A 14,710-nucleotide genomic window follows, 5' to 3' on the forward strand; every position below is an offset into this window, starting at 1 on the left:
CAATCATCCATCCCTGGGGGCAGACTTAAAGATAGCTTGGGGTTCATGGCTGCCGTGACCTGACTGAAGTTATCTCTGGCCCAACTCACCGTGGGGGTCACACATTAGATCTGATTTTTATCTTAAGGCAGTGGTGGCATTATCTGGAATTGGGGGATGCTATCAACAGTCCCTTGGTATGGACCAATCACTCCCTGTTAGCCTTGGAGTTTTCTGTGGGTGCACCCCTCTGCAGGAAAATAAGACCTTTCCTGTCATTGTGCTTGGTCTCTGGAACAGGATCCCCCCAGAGATCAGTACAGCTCCCACCCTTCAGTTGTCCCACAAGTCTTTGAAAATTGGGTTTTGCTCCTAAGGCTGGGGTTAGGGTGATTCCTGAGTCTCTGTTAGTTCTTTTTTCCCCCCCTAGGGCATTGTGTTGTTTTTTTTCCCCAAACATACATATCTTTTTTCTTTACTTTTATTATTTCTTACTTTTGAGATGTTAGCCACTCAGAGTTGTTTGGGAATTGGGTGGCCTCTAAATCCAATAAAATAGATAATAAATATTCAATCAGTTTACCACAGGCATCTGATGGACCCTACTGAGTTTCAGAGAGAACCTGGGTTGTCCCTGGAGCTCTGATGCTTGATTCAACTTTGTGCAATAATCACCTTGGATCAAGTTGTGCCTGTACATATTCTCTATGAGCATGGATCCCAGAAAGCTCCCTGGCATTCACAGGAATTCTGGGTGTCATCTGCCAACATGGGGTGAGATATTATCAGTACATTGGTATCATTTCTGTGCTAAGTTGTCCAAGTGATGCTTTCCCAGTATCTGGAGGCTGCAGGGATCTGAATGGGGAAGGACACATTAATCTGTTAGCCCTTCAAAGTAGGCCAGGTCAGGAAACAGGAAGAGTAAGAGTATCAGGAATGCTGCCTTACTGTTGTAGAATATAATAACAGAATCTTGAAAGCCTGCCAGTCTATCTCTCTGCCCCCTGTTATACCAAATAGAATCAAGGCAGATTTTTTTTTGAATTTCTTTTTCATACTTTCCACTTTCCCAGGAGTGAATTGTCATTTACTTTCTCTTAACTGTTCTTGCATTCCTTCATCAATGTTATTCTTCTACTCCTCTATACAATCCTGGCAAGACCATGCAACAATAGGTTTTGAGTCCTCCCAGATCTGGAGATTTTCCATCTTTAACTCTGCATGGGCTTGTACTCCCCCAGGCAGAGTTGGTGTGCAATTTGGGGGTCCTTCTGGACTCATAGCTCCTGCTTGAGAAGCAGATGGCAGCCATGGAAAGGAGGGCTTTTTCACAAATCCTTCTTGTGCAACAATTGCACCCATTTTTGGATCAGGACCTACTCATAATCATTCATGCCTTAGTTACCTCCCATTTGGATTAATATAACGTGTTGTACCCAGGGCTGCTCTTGAACAGCATTCAGAAGTTGTAACTGTTCCAGAATATGGTAGTATGGGCAACCTTGGAAGTATCAAGATATGAACATAGAACACCACTGTTCCATGAGCTTCACTCGCTCCTGAAAAGCTTCTGAGGCCAACTCAGAGTTCTCATTGTCACTTACAAAGCCATACATAGCACAAAGCCAGTTTATTTTTCTCCAATTGTTTCTGATCATTCCACCCACCCAACAAGGCAGGCATACTCCAGGTCCTTTCTATTAAGCAGCAGGATCTTGCAGGACCCAGGAGAAATGCCTTTTCTGCCACGGCATATGCTGTATGGAACAGCATCCCCCTAAGATTTAGATGGCCCTATACCTGCTGTCCATTAATAAGGCATTAAAGACTTGGCTTTTCCCTCAAGCACAGGGCTGGGTGGTTAGGGAGGCCTGTTACTTACTTGTTTTCAGTCTGTAAGGTGGAAGGGATTTATTTGAACCTGTGGTGCATTGGATGTTGGTTGTTATTGTAGTTGTTTTTAATTCTTTTGGACTTTTGTTGTTAGCTGCCCAGAATTGCTGCAGCAAGATGGGCAGCCATATAAATTGTTTAAATAAATAGTCTAAGAATACAATGACTCTGATGAGCATCGTAGCACTTCCCCCAAAAGCTCCCAATGAACCATGGTCTATGGAAAGCCATCTGATGATAGTATTACAAGTTTCTGAAGGCACTATTGTTTATGGCAGGGTATTGAGCAGACTGAGTGTACTGCTGGATTATAGCTTCATCTCTTTGACTCTCAATATACAACACTGTGTGCCAGTGGCTAGATGAACAGAGTTCCACCTTGTAAAGCATACACCAAAGCACATACAAAGCACAGTTCCCTCTGCAAAGGGCAGGACCTTCACGCAGATTTTCAGATTTCTCTTTTCCAGCAGATGCAACTTTGTTAACTCTGCTCTGAAAGTTCTACCATACTCCGAAAGTTCCTATATTGAGTTAATCTATGTGTGTATTATACATTTGATTTTTACAGCAATATGTAATTTCTTAAAGTTACATAACAGCATGCCATTTAGTTAAAGCAAGTCTTCCATCTAGTGGTTTGTGATGAATCTGACATTTAAAAAATACCTGAATTATCCAGCTGGCTTTTAGAAGGAATGACGGGTAGATAATTCAGATACTATTGTTATCCACAGCAAAACATATCACTTGATCTTGACTTCTATGGAGATATATAGATATATATCCTAGCTATTTATCCTCACATTATGTGTGCTGATTTGAGATTTCAAACCAGCCAAACTGATAAATTTAGCAATTAAATTGGTAAGCAGTCTTGTATAAAATAAGCATGGCCTGGTGTTTGCTCCATGTAAAGCCAAACAAAAACAAACAAGCAAAACAGACATTATTTTACGTATGTCAGCATTAGACTTGTTTGCTTTTGTTTAACAGTTTTTAATCACTCTGGAAAACATACAAGCATAAAAACCAAATCATTCAACACACATGTAAAATTCCAAGGTAATTCATTGAAACAAACACCACCTCTCAGCCACTCACGGGGTCCAAAAACATGCTGAAATAAAACCGATCTCAAATGCAGGAACGTGTTCTTCCCCTGCTTAGGAAAATATGAGTTTGATGGTGAATTGTCATATTCATCTGGGTTAATAAGAAAATAAAAGACCTAGCAGAAAATACATGTGTAAGCAAGGAACTATATTTTCTGCTCCTTTTCAGCAGCAATAGTGAATCGTAGTCAGACCCCATTTGAACCACAGCATGCCAGGGATGGCTGGGTTGATAGCAAGCCAATCTGTCTTATGGTGTACAGTGCAGGACAGCTTTCTGCTCCAGACGTTTTATGTCATATTTTTAATAACAAGCTTGTTTTTCAAAATGTTTTAAGTGCCAGGGGTTCTTGCTTTCCTTAATTTCCCAGCAAAAATGCTTCCCTGCCATACTCACAGCAGCAAAGAGTCCTCTGCAGAGCTCCTGTATGGCCATATGGTCAGTGTCTCAACCAGCTGGGCAAGAAACTGCAAGAATAGACTTTCGAAGACTCCAAAGCTCTGATAAGTAGTTTGATTCCACAAAAGCTCATGAAAAGCTCTATTATGAAAGAAAGAATTCCACTGATTGCTATGCATTAAATGCAAGCCTTATTTATAATGAAATCAAGGTTCACGTTTCTTCTGCTTCTGCAGCGTAGCAAGCTAGAAAGAACTCTCTTTTTGGCAAAAGGGACTGTTTACACCTGTATCTTGCTTTGGTAACAGACTGGTCTGGTATCTCATAGTCAGTCCAGGAAGTGTTGCAAAGGAGAATTATTTTCCTTCTAGAGAGAGAGAAAGATTCAGGGCATTTTTGTGATAAAAAGAAAGAGGAGACCAAAAGATGTAGCCATTTGCAAAAGTTTCAAAAGTGTCTAATCCCCATCTCCAGAAGACTAATTTACAGCTGGATTCAATTTCCATCTGGAACTGTGGGAAAATTCTTTTATATCCCTATAATGCAGAAGGAACTAGCTAGATAATTCCTTAGTTAAAACTAGGTCATGAGATTCTAGTCCCTATTTATGCATTTAATTACTTTAATTAACCAATAAAGAGGACTGAGAGCTCTAGAAATATTTGATCTAGAAAAATAAGTTCAAAATCTTCCTAATGAATAAATCAAATGTGTTACAAAAATTATCTATATTCTTTCATATCACTAAAGGTAGCCTTGAGATTTTTGCATAATTTGGGGTTTTAAGCAATGCAAACTGCAGAGAGCTATAATGTAATTTGAAAGCCCAGTATTCTTCCCCTGAGATGTACTCTTTCCATGAAAGCTTTTCTGAAGAATCCAAAACTATTTGTGGGCAGAAAAAAAGCTAACCTTATTTTCATCATAATTAAACCTCTGTGTGCTATACTGTGTCTGCAGTAGATTTTATTCCAATCCAAACTAAGAGCTAAAAACATGTTGCCTTAAAAACTGCAAGCTGTGTGCTCTGTCAGATACATTCATCAGTACCCATACATCTTGCATCTGTTTGAATAACCATTTGTTTTCTTGAATCCCTGCTGTAGCAAAGAGATCTGTGAAGCAAATGAGACTGTCATGTGTCCAATGTGTGAGAAGAGTTGCACACTGCAAAAGCTCAATGAAAGCTGCATCTATGCAAAGGTAACTGGTTTTCCATAGCAAAAATCTCTTTGTTTCCCAGAGGGCTTCTGTCAGCCCAGTAAGGTAGGGTAGATTAAGAAACCAATGCCAGGTGGATCAGGACTAGTTTTATTGTAACAGCTATAGTAACTGAATCTTACAAGTCTGAATGTGCTTCCCCCTCCCTCAATTTACCTTCATGTGAACTAGAGAGGGGCTTGTCTGAGATGTTTTCTCATGTTATTTTCTTGCCCCAGGCTCAAGCCCCTCTTATCTGACCGTTGCCTTAGTAGTGGCTCTTCCTTCTGTCCTTTAAAGCCATTCCCTCTTCCCGCTACAATACTTCCACTGAAAAGTATTCATGTTATATTTTCTTCCTAATATCCTAGATTGCAATGATCTTTTAAATAGTAACAGTTAATAATGCCATTTCTATAGTGTTCATCACCTCACAAGAATCATGGTGTTGGTTAACAATAAAATTATTGTGAAAGAATCTAAAGATAAGGCCAATATTAATAACATGAAGTTTGCCAGATTCTTGATGGTGTTGGGAAAGGCAAATGCTAATCTAAAAAGAGCTTGCTTACCTGCCACTCTGAGACAGAAGAACCTCAAAGTACAAAGTGTACACTGAGAAAAAATAATATTCACGTTAAACACTAGGAAAATACTGAAGGCAATGCTTATAAATCCAAATTTATTTTTCAGACAGCCAGTAAGGTATTTATACAATCCTGCTTTGGATAATGAACAATTTGAAATGCTTACTTATTTTAGCTCTTGATTAATTGATTCCAGAATCGTGATATTACAGCTGTCAGTTACTTACCTGTATTATATACTTGCTGAAAAATCGGCTGCTTCATCAGTTTGCAGAAATCTGTGGATTTACTACTTTCATTTGAAAATAGAGACATACTTATTTTTATCGGGTTTTTGCATGCAAGCTATATAGTCTTATAAAGCAACCCAAACCAGGTAAATCATTTTGTGGTCATCATTCATATAGTATGGAACTCACAAAGCAAACAAATTAAACTGATACTGTAATACCCAAGGAAGGAGTGGTTACCTGCCCTAGAAACCTCATTTCTATTTGTGGAAACCAAACATTGGCATACAAGTAGAGACACTGACAGGATTGTATAGGTGCAAGAAGTAGATGGCCTTGCATCACTTGGATTCAAAACTACTTTATCTGCTTTATCTAGTTTTGACCCCTCCCCTAAGCTAGACTGCACCCAATGAAATTAATCTCTTTCTCAAACTGAAAGCAAAGTAAGCACCCTGTTTATGACTCAAGCCAATCAGTAGAAGCTTATGAGAAGCTAGTCACATAGCTATCAATCAGTTCATGATCTCACTAAAAACAGGGCAAAGCCAAGAGGCCGTGGACAAGAATGTAGGCAGATCAGATCTTCAAGACCAAGAAGCTATGCGATATATAGGGGGTTATCCATTGCTTAGCGTAGGCAGTTCAAAGAGCAGAGGTACACATGTTTGTGATAAAGCAGGAACTGGACTAAGCAAAAAGATTGATTAGTTCCAACAGTTACTGAGCATGTAAGTGCTAAGATTCAGGTGCCTCTCTTATTTACACAAGTATTGATATTTACAATGCTTTGTATGAATCTCAAATCCTGCCAACCCTCTGTTTCAAAGGAAGCCTGTGTCTCCACCTGCACATTCATGCACCTCCTAACTTTTGGGGTTGATGTCAGACTGGTCTATAGTTTGCTGAACCCTCCTTCCCACCCCCCCACCCCACCCCCACTTTTTTTTTTTTTGATGATTAAAGCAACATTTATTTTCCCCTAGTCATTTGACACTTGGTTGGTTCTCCAGAATTTGTCAAAGATAATACATAACAGTTTAGCCAGACCATCAGTCAGCTTTTTCAGTATTCCATCACAGAGTTTATCTGGTCTTAGAGATTTGAACTCATGCAAAATAAAGAGGTGTTCCCTGGCCATGTGACTATTAATTTCATGCTTCAATCCTCTCTCTTCAATATATTTTTCACAATTGTTTTGTGAAGCACATACATTTTTTAAGCAAAGACTGAACCAAAATACAAGCTGAGTAGCTCTGCCTTTTCTTTGTATTTGATAATATTTTGCTTTCACTAAGGTTCTGGCATTGCCATATTGGTTTCTTCTGCTGTTCTCCATTTTTTAAAAATCTTTGCAATAGTTCTTTTAGTATCTTCTTCTTTAGGAACTCCCACCCATTTTGAGGATTTTCCCCATTAATTTCTCCATCCATTGCTCTGAATTTATTCAAATCCACTTTCTTTTGGTCCAGGACATATGTCTGAGCACATTCAGCTTTAGGTTCCCTTAAGATCAAGACTTCTACCATTACATGGTCACTTTTACCCAATGTTCCTGCAAACCTCCACTTCCTCAGCTAAGTTTGTTTGTTTGTTTGTTCAAATCAAGAATAACAGAGCCTCCTGGCCCTTCTTTCAGACTTTGAAGGAGCAAGTTGTCTTTCAATAATTCCCTAGAATTCCCATGCTTGGCAGAGTCTTCCAGCAAATGTTGGTATAATTAAAGTCCCCCCATTACTATGACTTTTGGAAGCCTTCATCCCTATCTTCTCCTTGACTGGGATGTGATAGTAAACACCAGCAACTTTTTTTTTTAATTTGTCCTCCCCTTATTTTAACCTAGATGCTCTCTACAGCATTGCTAGGTTTATTCACTGGATTTCTGAGCAGGAATTGAAATGCAGTGCAGTTCTTCCGTGTCTATTGCTTCTGTTCCTTTTGAACAACTTGTATCTTTCACTTATTACATTCCCATCATGGGAGTCATTCCCCCAGCAATATAGATAATGAAGGCTATGACTTTAATAAGCCATTAACTTTTCTGATTCTTTATTGAGTTAAGAGGTTTTGAACTGTCTGCAGATTTGTGGAGCACGCATCATTTTCTATAAATTGATGTTCATGTTTTCAAAAATATACTAGGAACTATTGGATCCATTTGAGACAGATAGATGCAAGGTTCATCGGCCTAACACAATAGCCAATAGTGAGAAAAACAGAATGAGAGCAGGCCTCAGTTTTTGTATATATCAGATTCAAGATCTCAATAAATACTGATTAAATTTAAGGTGCAATCCTATTTAATACCAGTGAAATTTGAAATCAGTCAGAAAACAATATACCTAAACATTGCGCTCCATTTGCACCTTCTAAGAGACCACTTTCAATGTCTCATTAAGAGGGGCTCAGTCTTGGCCTGGGATGAATAATGTGATAGTGCAGATATTTTTTGAAGTGTAATATGTTATAGTGCTTTATTTTGATAGTACTATTGTTCTGTAACTATTGCTCAGAGCAGCCTATAATAATAGCATTTTTTATTTAGCGTGCACTTACAGGTAATCTTCACTTATCATTCAGCAACCATTTGAACTTACAGTGGCGCTGAACAAGGAGACTTACAACCAGTCCTCATAGCTGTGGCTCTCACAGTGTCCCTGCAGTCACATGATCACAATCTGGGTACTTGGCAACCAACTCACAATTATGATGGTTGGACTACCCACAGTAATGTGATCGCCATTTGTGACTTTCACTGCCAGCTTCTGATAAACAAAGTCAGTGGGGAAGCCAACAGGGGATCACAAATGGTGATCATGTGACATTGTGTATAAGGACCACACAGGATTCGCTTAACGACGGCAACTGCAACTGCTGCAACTGCTGTTGTAAGTTGATGCAGTCACTTGATGTCACGTTTTATGATGGCGTCACTTAGTGATGGAGTTGCCAGTCCCAGTTACCATCGTTAAGTGTGGACTACCTGTATTTCTGCTAAGCACGGTATACCTCAACCCTGTGAGGTAGGCTGGCTCGAGAGACAGTGACTGGTCCAAGCTCACCTAGTCAGCTTCTGGGGTTGAGAATAAACTAGAACGCGGGTCTCTCCATTTCTAGTACAATAGTTTAACCACAATATCACACTGTCTTTCTGTAATAACAGTAACCACACAAACAGCTGGAGGGGTTCTGTACAATATGCCTTTATTTTTCCAAGTTGATTTGTTGGCATATGATGAAGGGCTTTTATTCATTTATTTGTTTTTATTTATTGTTTGGAAGCTACAATTTACTCCCTTGAGAGCTGTGCTTGACCCCATTCTGTCTGTGTTCTGGAATCAAGACCTTCCTTCATAGCCAGGTCTTTTCTGATGGAGTTAATTGATATTAATTGAAATGTGGCTGTGCTATCTTAATTGTTCCTGTTTTACTGTTCGCTTTAGTTGCCTATGGGAAGGAAGGCAAGCTACACATATAAATGTACAAACAAATGTGATTTCAAATGTGAAATGTAGAATTGGTTCTTTAAAATGAATTTCAACTATCATTTTCTTGATATTTGAAATTCATGGCCCCACTGTTTTCCACAGAGTTCTATAATATTGCTTCAAAAGCTCTGTTGCCCCAGAACAAATTACTTGGTTTGATGTCCTACATAACAGTTTCTGTGTATATCATGCAAATTGCTCTGCATTTATGATAATAATTTGCTCAAACAAGCAAAGCAGGAAAACATGTTATTTAAATTCAAAGAAGTTGTACCACATTTGTATTTCTGAGTCTGGAGCTGAATACTTTGTTATTATTTTCAACTTTTTGGCTTTCTTAACATTTTGAGTAGATTCATTAATAATTTGCATAATTTCCTTTTTTTTAATTTCCTCCTAAGGTTACATACTTATTTGATAACGGAGGAACTGTCTTCTTTGCCATTTTTATGGCAATTTGGGGTAAGTTGTTGTTACTGTTTAATGTTAATAATGTAAAATAACAGCAAGCACTATACTTAGTGGACTTAATAGTTGAAGTAAAATGTAATACAGAAAATTATATTTTAAAACTATTGATAACAGGCATTTGGGACCTATATCTTTATGGGATATATGTACTTTACATGTCTGACATCCACTTTTCTACAATCAGGGTAAAGGAGTGTAAAATGTAAAGGAAATTCCCTTTGCCATATATTCCCTTTGGAGCAAACTTGGATGTTCCATTTCTAATGGATTTTGCAGCAGCACAAAGAATGACATTGTTTCCTAGCATATAACTTTCCTCTAAGACAAAAGTCTGCAAAAAAAAAGTGCACATGTAAAACAAAATATGCATTCAAATAACAGTAATTAATTTTTTAAACAAGTATTAATGTCAGGTAGTTTGTATTTAGAAAAAGTTCTGTATTCTGTATGAGAAAATTTCTGTATCAAAAGATGAAGGCAGTCTTTCATAGTTCTGCTGAAGGACAGGCTGCTGGCAACTGGTGGAAGTTGAGGATATAAACCATCTGTAAGTGCATGGATAGATAAAAATTTTAAAAAAAAAAATTGGAAGGAACAGTTGAAGTGTAGAGCTTTCACTGATATTACATGGAATCTTCCTTGAAATGAGAAGGACATGTTTAAAGCTGCAAGTGAAACAGGCCATGTGATGATACAGGTAATCCTCACTTAACGACCACAATTGTGACTGGCAACTCCATCGCTAAGTGACACAGTCATTGAGCAAAAAGTCACATGACCACACAGGACTTACAATGTCAATTCTGCTGTAGTTGTTAAATGAATCATTCATGGTTGTTAACTGAGACTTCACATGACCATGATTTGTGATTTCACTGTTGGCTTCTCCATTGACTTTGCTTGTTGGAAGCTGGCTGTGAAGCTTGCAAATGGCAATCACGTGGCCGTGGGATGCTGCAATGGTTGTAAATGCACTGGTTGCAAAGTGCCCAAATCATGATCATGTGACTGTAGGGACACTGCAATGGCCGTAATTTCGAGGACCGGTCGTAAAGTCATTTTTTTCAGCGCTGCTGTAGCTTCAAATGGTCATTAACAGGGCAATGGTTAACTGAGGACTATCTGTATAGCAAAAGGAACCAACCAGATGAAATTACATAGATTTGTTCCATGCAAAATTGGAGACTTGGATTAAAACATTTAAAATAAATATCCAGCAGCCAATATTTTGACAAGTAAATCCTTGCAAAAACAATCCTCTGTAAGGTTCTACAAAACTGAGTTAAAATCTCTGCCTTTCTGAGTTATTATCTCTTCTCCTCTATCTTGTACCTATCCTGCCTGCTCTTCTTGTTCCTTTACTTTTCATCCCATCTCTGACTCTTGGCATCTCAGGCCATGGGCGTCCATAGGATATGGTAAAAAAAAGTCAGGATGGTGGCCACGATGGTATCATTGAAGCTCTACCATTTTTTATGTGCATCACTGTCTTATATGTCCCCTCAACTGTCCCACATACCTGCCTCTGGGTCCCACAAAGGACTTTGACCTTTGACCCTCTGATTCTTCTATATGCACATAGTAAATAGAGAACAAGACAACCACAGATTATAAACCAAACTTTTATGCAGAAGGAGGCAATCAGGCCAGTGCTATCTCTTCCAGATTTTCTTTCTCACCTTGAAAAATATCTGTGGGAACTAAATAAACATCTGAATGAGGCTTGAAAGAATGGATTTGTGTATTCTTCTTCCCTGATTTCTTTCATGCAACTTCCACAAATCCTCCTGTTTTACCCAAGGTGCTTTAAAAAAAAAAAATAGAAATGGTATCTCAGTGTAGGAAAAATAAATGAAAAGTGAGTAACAAGACACTGGGCACTTATTTTGCTATGTGACAGGCTTAAAAGACAAGGCACCACTTTTTACGTTTGAAGGACCATTTTCCTGTATGAACCTCTCATGACCTTCAGGCTTTCAGCAAAGGTTCTTTTCTCCTTCCCATTATACAGGGAATAATTGGTATACATGGGAGTGGAGGTTTCTTGGTGGCTCTTCCTAGGTTTCGCAATTCTTTGCCAAAGAGGTTGGGCTAGTTTTCCTTCTGGGCTGTTGTTCTACCTATAAACACAATAATTATTATTCAGGCAGGACTTTGACCTTTGATTTTGTTTCTAAAATCAAGGATGTTTTAATTGATTGGAGGTCAGGTGTGTGTGTGTGTGTGTGTACGTGTGTGTTTTAATTGGCATGTTTTGAATTAGGTTTTAATTATAGTTGTGTCCTTTAGCTTTATTTTGGGCAGGAAGACAAAGACATACATTTAGTAAATAAACGGTTGTATTCTGTCCTTCCACCAAAAGACCCTCATAATGCATGAGACTGCAATTCATCGTCATCTCAACCTTGTGAAATAGATTAACCAATCTAGCCAAGTGAACAGATTAAGCTCTCCAGCATAAATTTATAGCTCATTGTGTTGCCATGTAGTAAAACGTGTTATCCATTGCACTCTGGTGGCTGCTAATGTTCTTATATGAAAAAGAACAACATCATCATCATCATCATCATCATCATCATCTTGCCAGTCATAGGAGCCATCATTTGGGGTAGTTTCTGTGCTATTTCTTGCAGTGCTCTGTAGAAACAAATGCGTCTTCACCATACAGTTCCATAAAAAGAAGCTTTTGATCCAAATCACATGTTCTGCAAAAGTTAAAAAGATGTGGCTGCTATTACAGGTCTACCTCTGTTTAATTATTGCCATTATTGGTATTGTGGTGGTATTTATTTAAAATGCCTTGCTTTGTTTTTATTTTGTATGACTGGTGGAGAGGATTTGCCTATTTTTTTTCTACCAAACATCTGTAAGATTTTTCAAGTGTGGAAACTAAACAAGACGTAATACAAGTGACATGCTTGTTTTTAGTTATATGACTATAAATTTATTTATTTTTCTTTTTTCTTAATTTGATTTCTAACCCAGCTTTATTTTATACAACTCAGGGCAGTGTATATAATGTTCCTACCTCCTATTTTCCCCACAACAACAACCCTGTGAGGTAGATTGGGCTGAGAGCCCAAAATCACCCAACTGGCTTCCATGCCTAAGGAGGACTAGAACTCACAGTCTCCTGGTTGAGCACCTTAATTACTACACCAAATTGGCTTTTCTACAGTAAAGGAAAAATATTTTCTATCCAAAGTCATTATTTAAATAAAATTATAACACTTCTGATGGAACTAAAACAAGTGAAGTGGTATAGAACCAGAGAATGAATTGCCAGTTGCTACAGCAGTAACTCTGCCACTGTTGACTAAAAATAGCAGAATAGAATGATGTTGTTTTAACCTAGTGTCACTAATGCAGGGCAAATGGAACCCATCACCATTAGAGTCTGCATCTGAAAGAGTATCAAAATGCATTGTGTCATTTCTTCCTCACCCCCAATCCTCCAGCATGGATTCGCAGCCACTTTGATATGAACCAAGATTAATGCTTGACAAGGGTGAAGTTGAAACTATTAGTGTTGTATGGCAAAATAAGAAGCATAATCAATCTTGCTTTGGTAACGTGGAATGCAATCCCTCTTTCCTTTCCTTTTAGGTAAGATCAATTCAAAGAGATATAATTTTTTAAAAAATGGCAGCTTGGTGTCATTACATTTTCTATGTGGTCCTTTTATTAATTTGGATCATGTTCTGAAGACGAGGAAGCCCTAGGAGGGCCTTTGCACAACTTTGTACTGTGCACCAGTTGTGCCTGTTCCTAGATCAAGGGGCTCTGCTCATGGTCACTCATGTCCTAGTCACCTCCTGGTTGAATTAATGTAATGTGCTCTATATGGGGCCGCCCTTGAAGAGTATCCAGAAACTTCAGCTGGTGCAAAATGCAGCAGCATGGGCAGTTATGTAAAACAAAACACATCTCTGCTCCATGAACTGCATTGGTTACCACTCTGTTTCCAGGTCCAATTCAAGGTGCTGGTTTTGACCTTTAAAGCCCTACATGGCATGGAGACAGGTTATTTGAGGGACTGCCTTTCCCCAGTTACATCTGCCTGTCTCACCAGTTCCAGCAGAAAGGGTACGTTACGGGTCCCGTCAGCTAGGGAGCTATACTTGGCAGGGTCCCAGGGAGCAGGCTTTTTCTGCCCTAGCACCCACTTTATGGAACATCCTCTCCCCTTGAAGTGAGGCTGGCTCCATCCCTGTTGATTTTCCTTAAATCCTGGTTGTGCCATCAGGCCTGGGGACCCCAGGGGACTGGTAAGATACTGAGGTGGCTCCATTGTTAGTAACTTCTGCTCTTATCCTAATATCTATTCTCTTTTAGCCTTGTTTTTTAAAGTTTATAATAATAATAATAATAATAATAATAATAATAATAATAATGATGATGATATGTTTTTATATATTGTTTTTAGTCTTGTTGTACACTACCCAGAGTCATTTGTTTGTGAGATAGGCAGCCATGTAAACTTGACAAATAAATAAATAAAGTAGATGCTGAAGCAACAGGACAAGAAAGCAAATAGACACACCATTTTAAGATACTAGGACAGTAGCTTTTAAAGGCATTTTGATATCTCTTGAGTATATACCTTTTTTGCTTGAAGATGTTCAAGTGCAACCTTTTTTGTCAAAATTAGCTTTGGCCAACAAATGCTTTCCCAAACCATTTGAAGTGATCCTGATATAATATGTGCTAGAATGTAACTGAAAATATACACGCAGCATAGCTTGTGCCCAGCAAAGACGGTTGGTACTATTCCGGTACAAATGTTTTGAACAGCAAAACCAGAGCTTCAGGCAACATTACATAATGGCAGCATCCGTGGAAAGCCACAAGAAGATAAAACCAGAGTGACATATGACATATAACACAATCCCACCCTTATGTTCTTCTGTCCTGATGCATAATGCAACAGGATATGAGGCATGGGATTTGTGGGCCCGAGAAGTACAAATTTATTCTGTTGAAATACAAATCAAGTACAATAGTCTGGTTTCCCTTTGAGACTTAATTTATCTGCAAAAAAGAATAAAAAGCCTTAAAGTCAATTATTCTTCTGCACAATCAGATGTAAGCACATGGTATGTAGCAACTTTTCTTCGTTCCCAGCCTGATGTTTTACAGATGAAGTGGAGTTCATTCCCAGATAGAACTCAATTTGGAAAGTTGGGCAGTTATAATTCCAGAACATCTGGGAGACACCAACTTAGGGAATGTTGTTATTGATTCTAAACTGACCTACCAATAATAATTAGGTAACATATCAAAGGAAATTAGGATGCTTTGCCTCAGTTTAAAAAAAAAAAAAACTTGTTACAGAATTACCCTC

General features: G+C 38.5%; 1 protein-coding gene across 1 annotated transcript in view; it reads left to right on the top strand.

Annotated features, from left to right (window-relative positions):
* Window positions 1–14,710, top strand: part of ANO3 (anoctamin 3) — a 215,280-nt gene that overhangs the window by 159,797 nt on the left and 40,773 nt on the right. Inside the window, exons 12-13 of the mRNA XM_088145840.1 lie at window positions 4,497–4,593; window positions 9,297–9,357. Of these exons, the coding sequence (XP_088001966.1) occupies window positions 4,497–4,593; window positions 9,297–9,357 (158 nt within the window). The remainder of the gene's footprint in view (window positions 1–4,496; window positions 4,594–9,296; window positions 9,358–14,710) is intronic.

This window comes from Python bivittatus, unplaced genomic scaffold (assembly GCF_059951505.1).
Source record: "Python bivittatus isolate LINGU-HERP-01145 unplaced genomic scaffold, Pbiv_v1 ctg000480_np1212, whole genome shotgun sequence".
Classification (NCBI taxonomy): Eukaryota; Metazoa; Chordata; class Lepidosauria; order Squamata; family Pythonidae; genus Python; species Python bivittatus.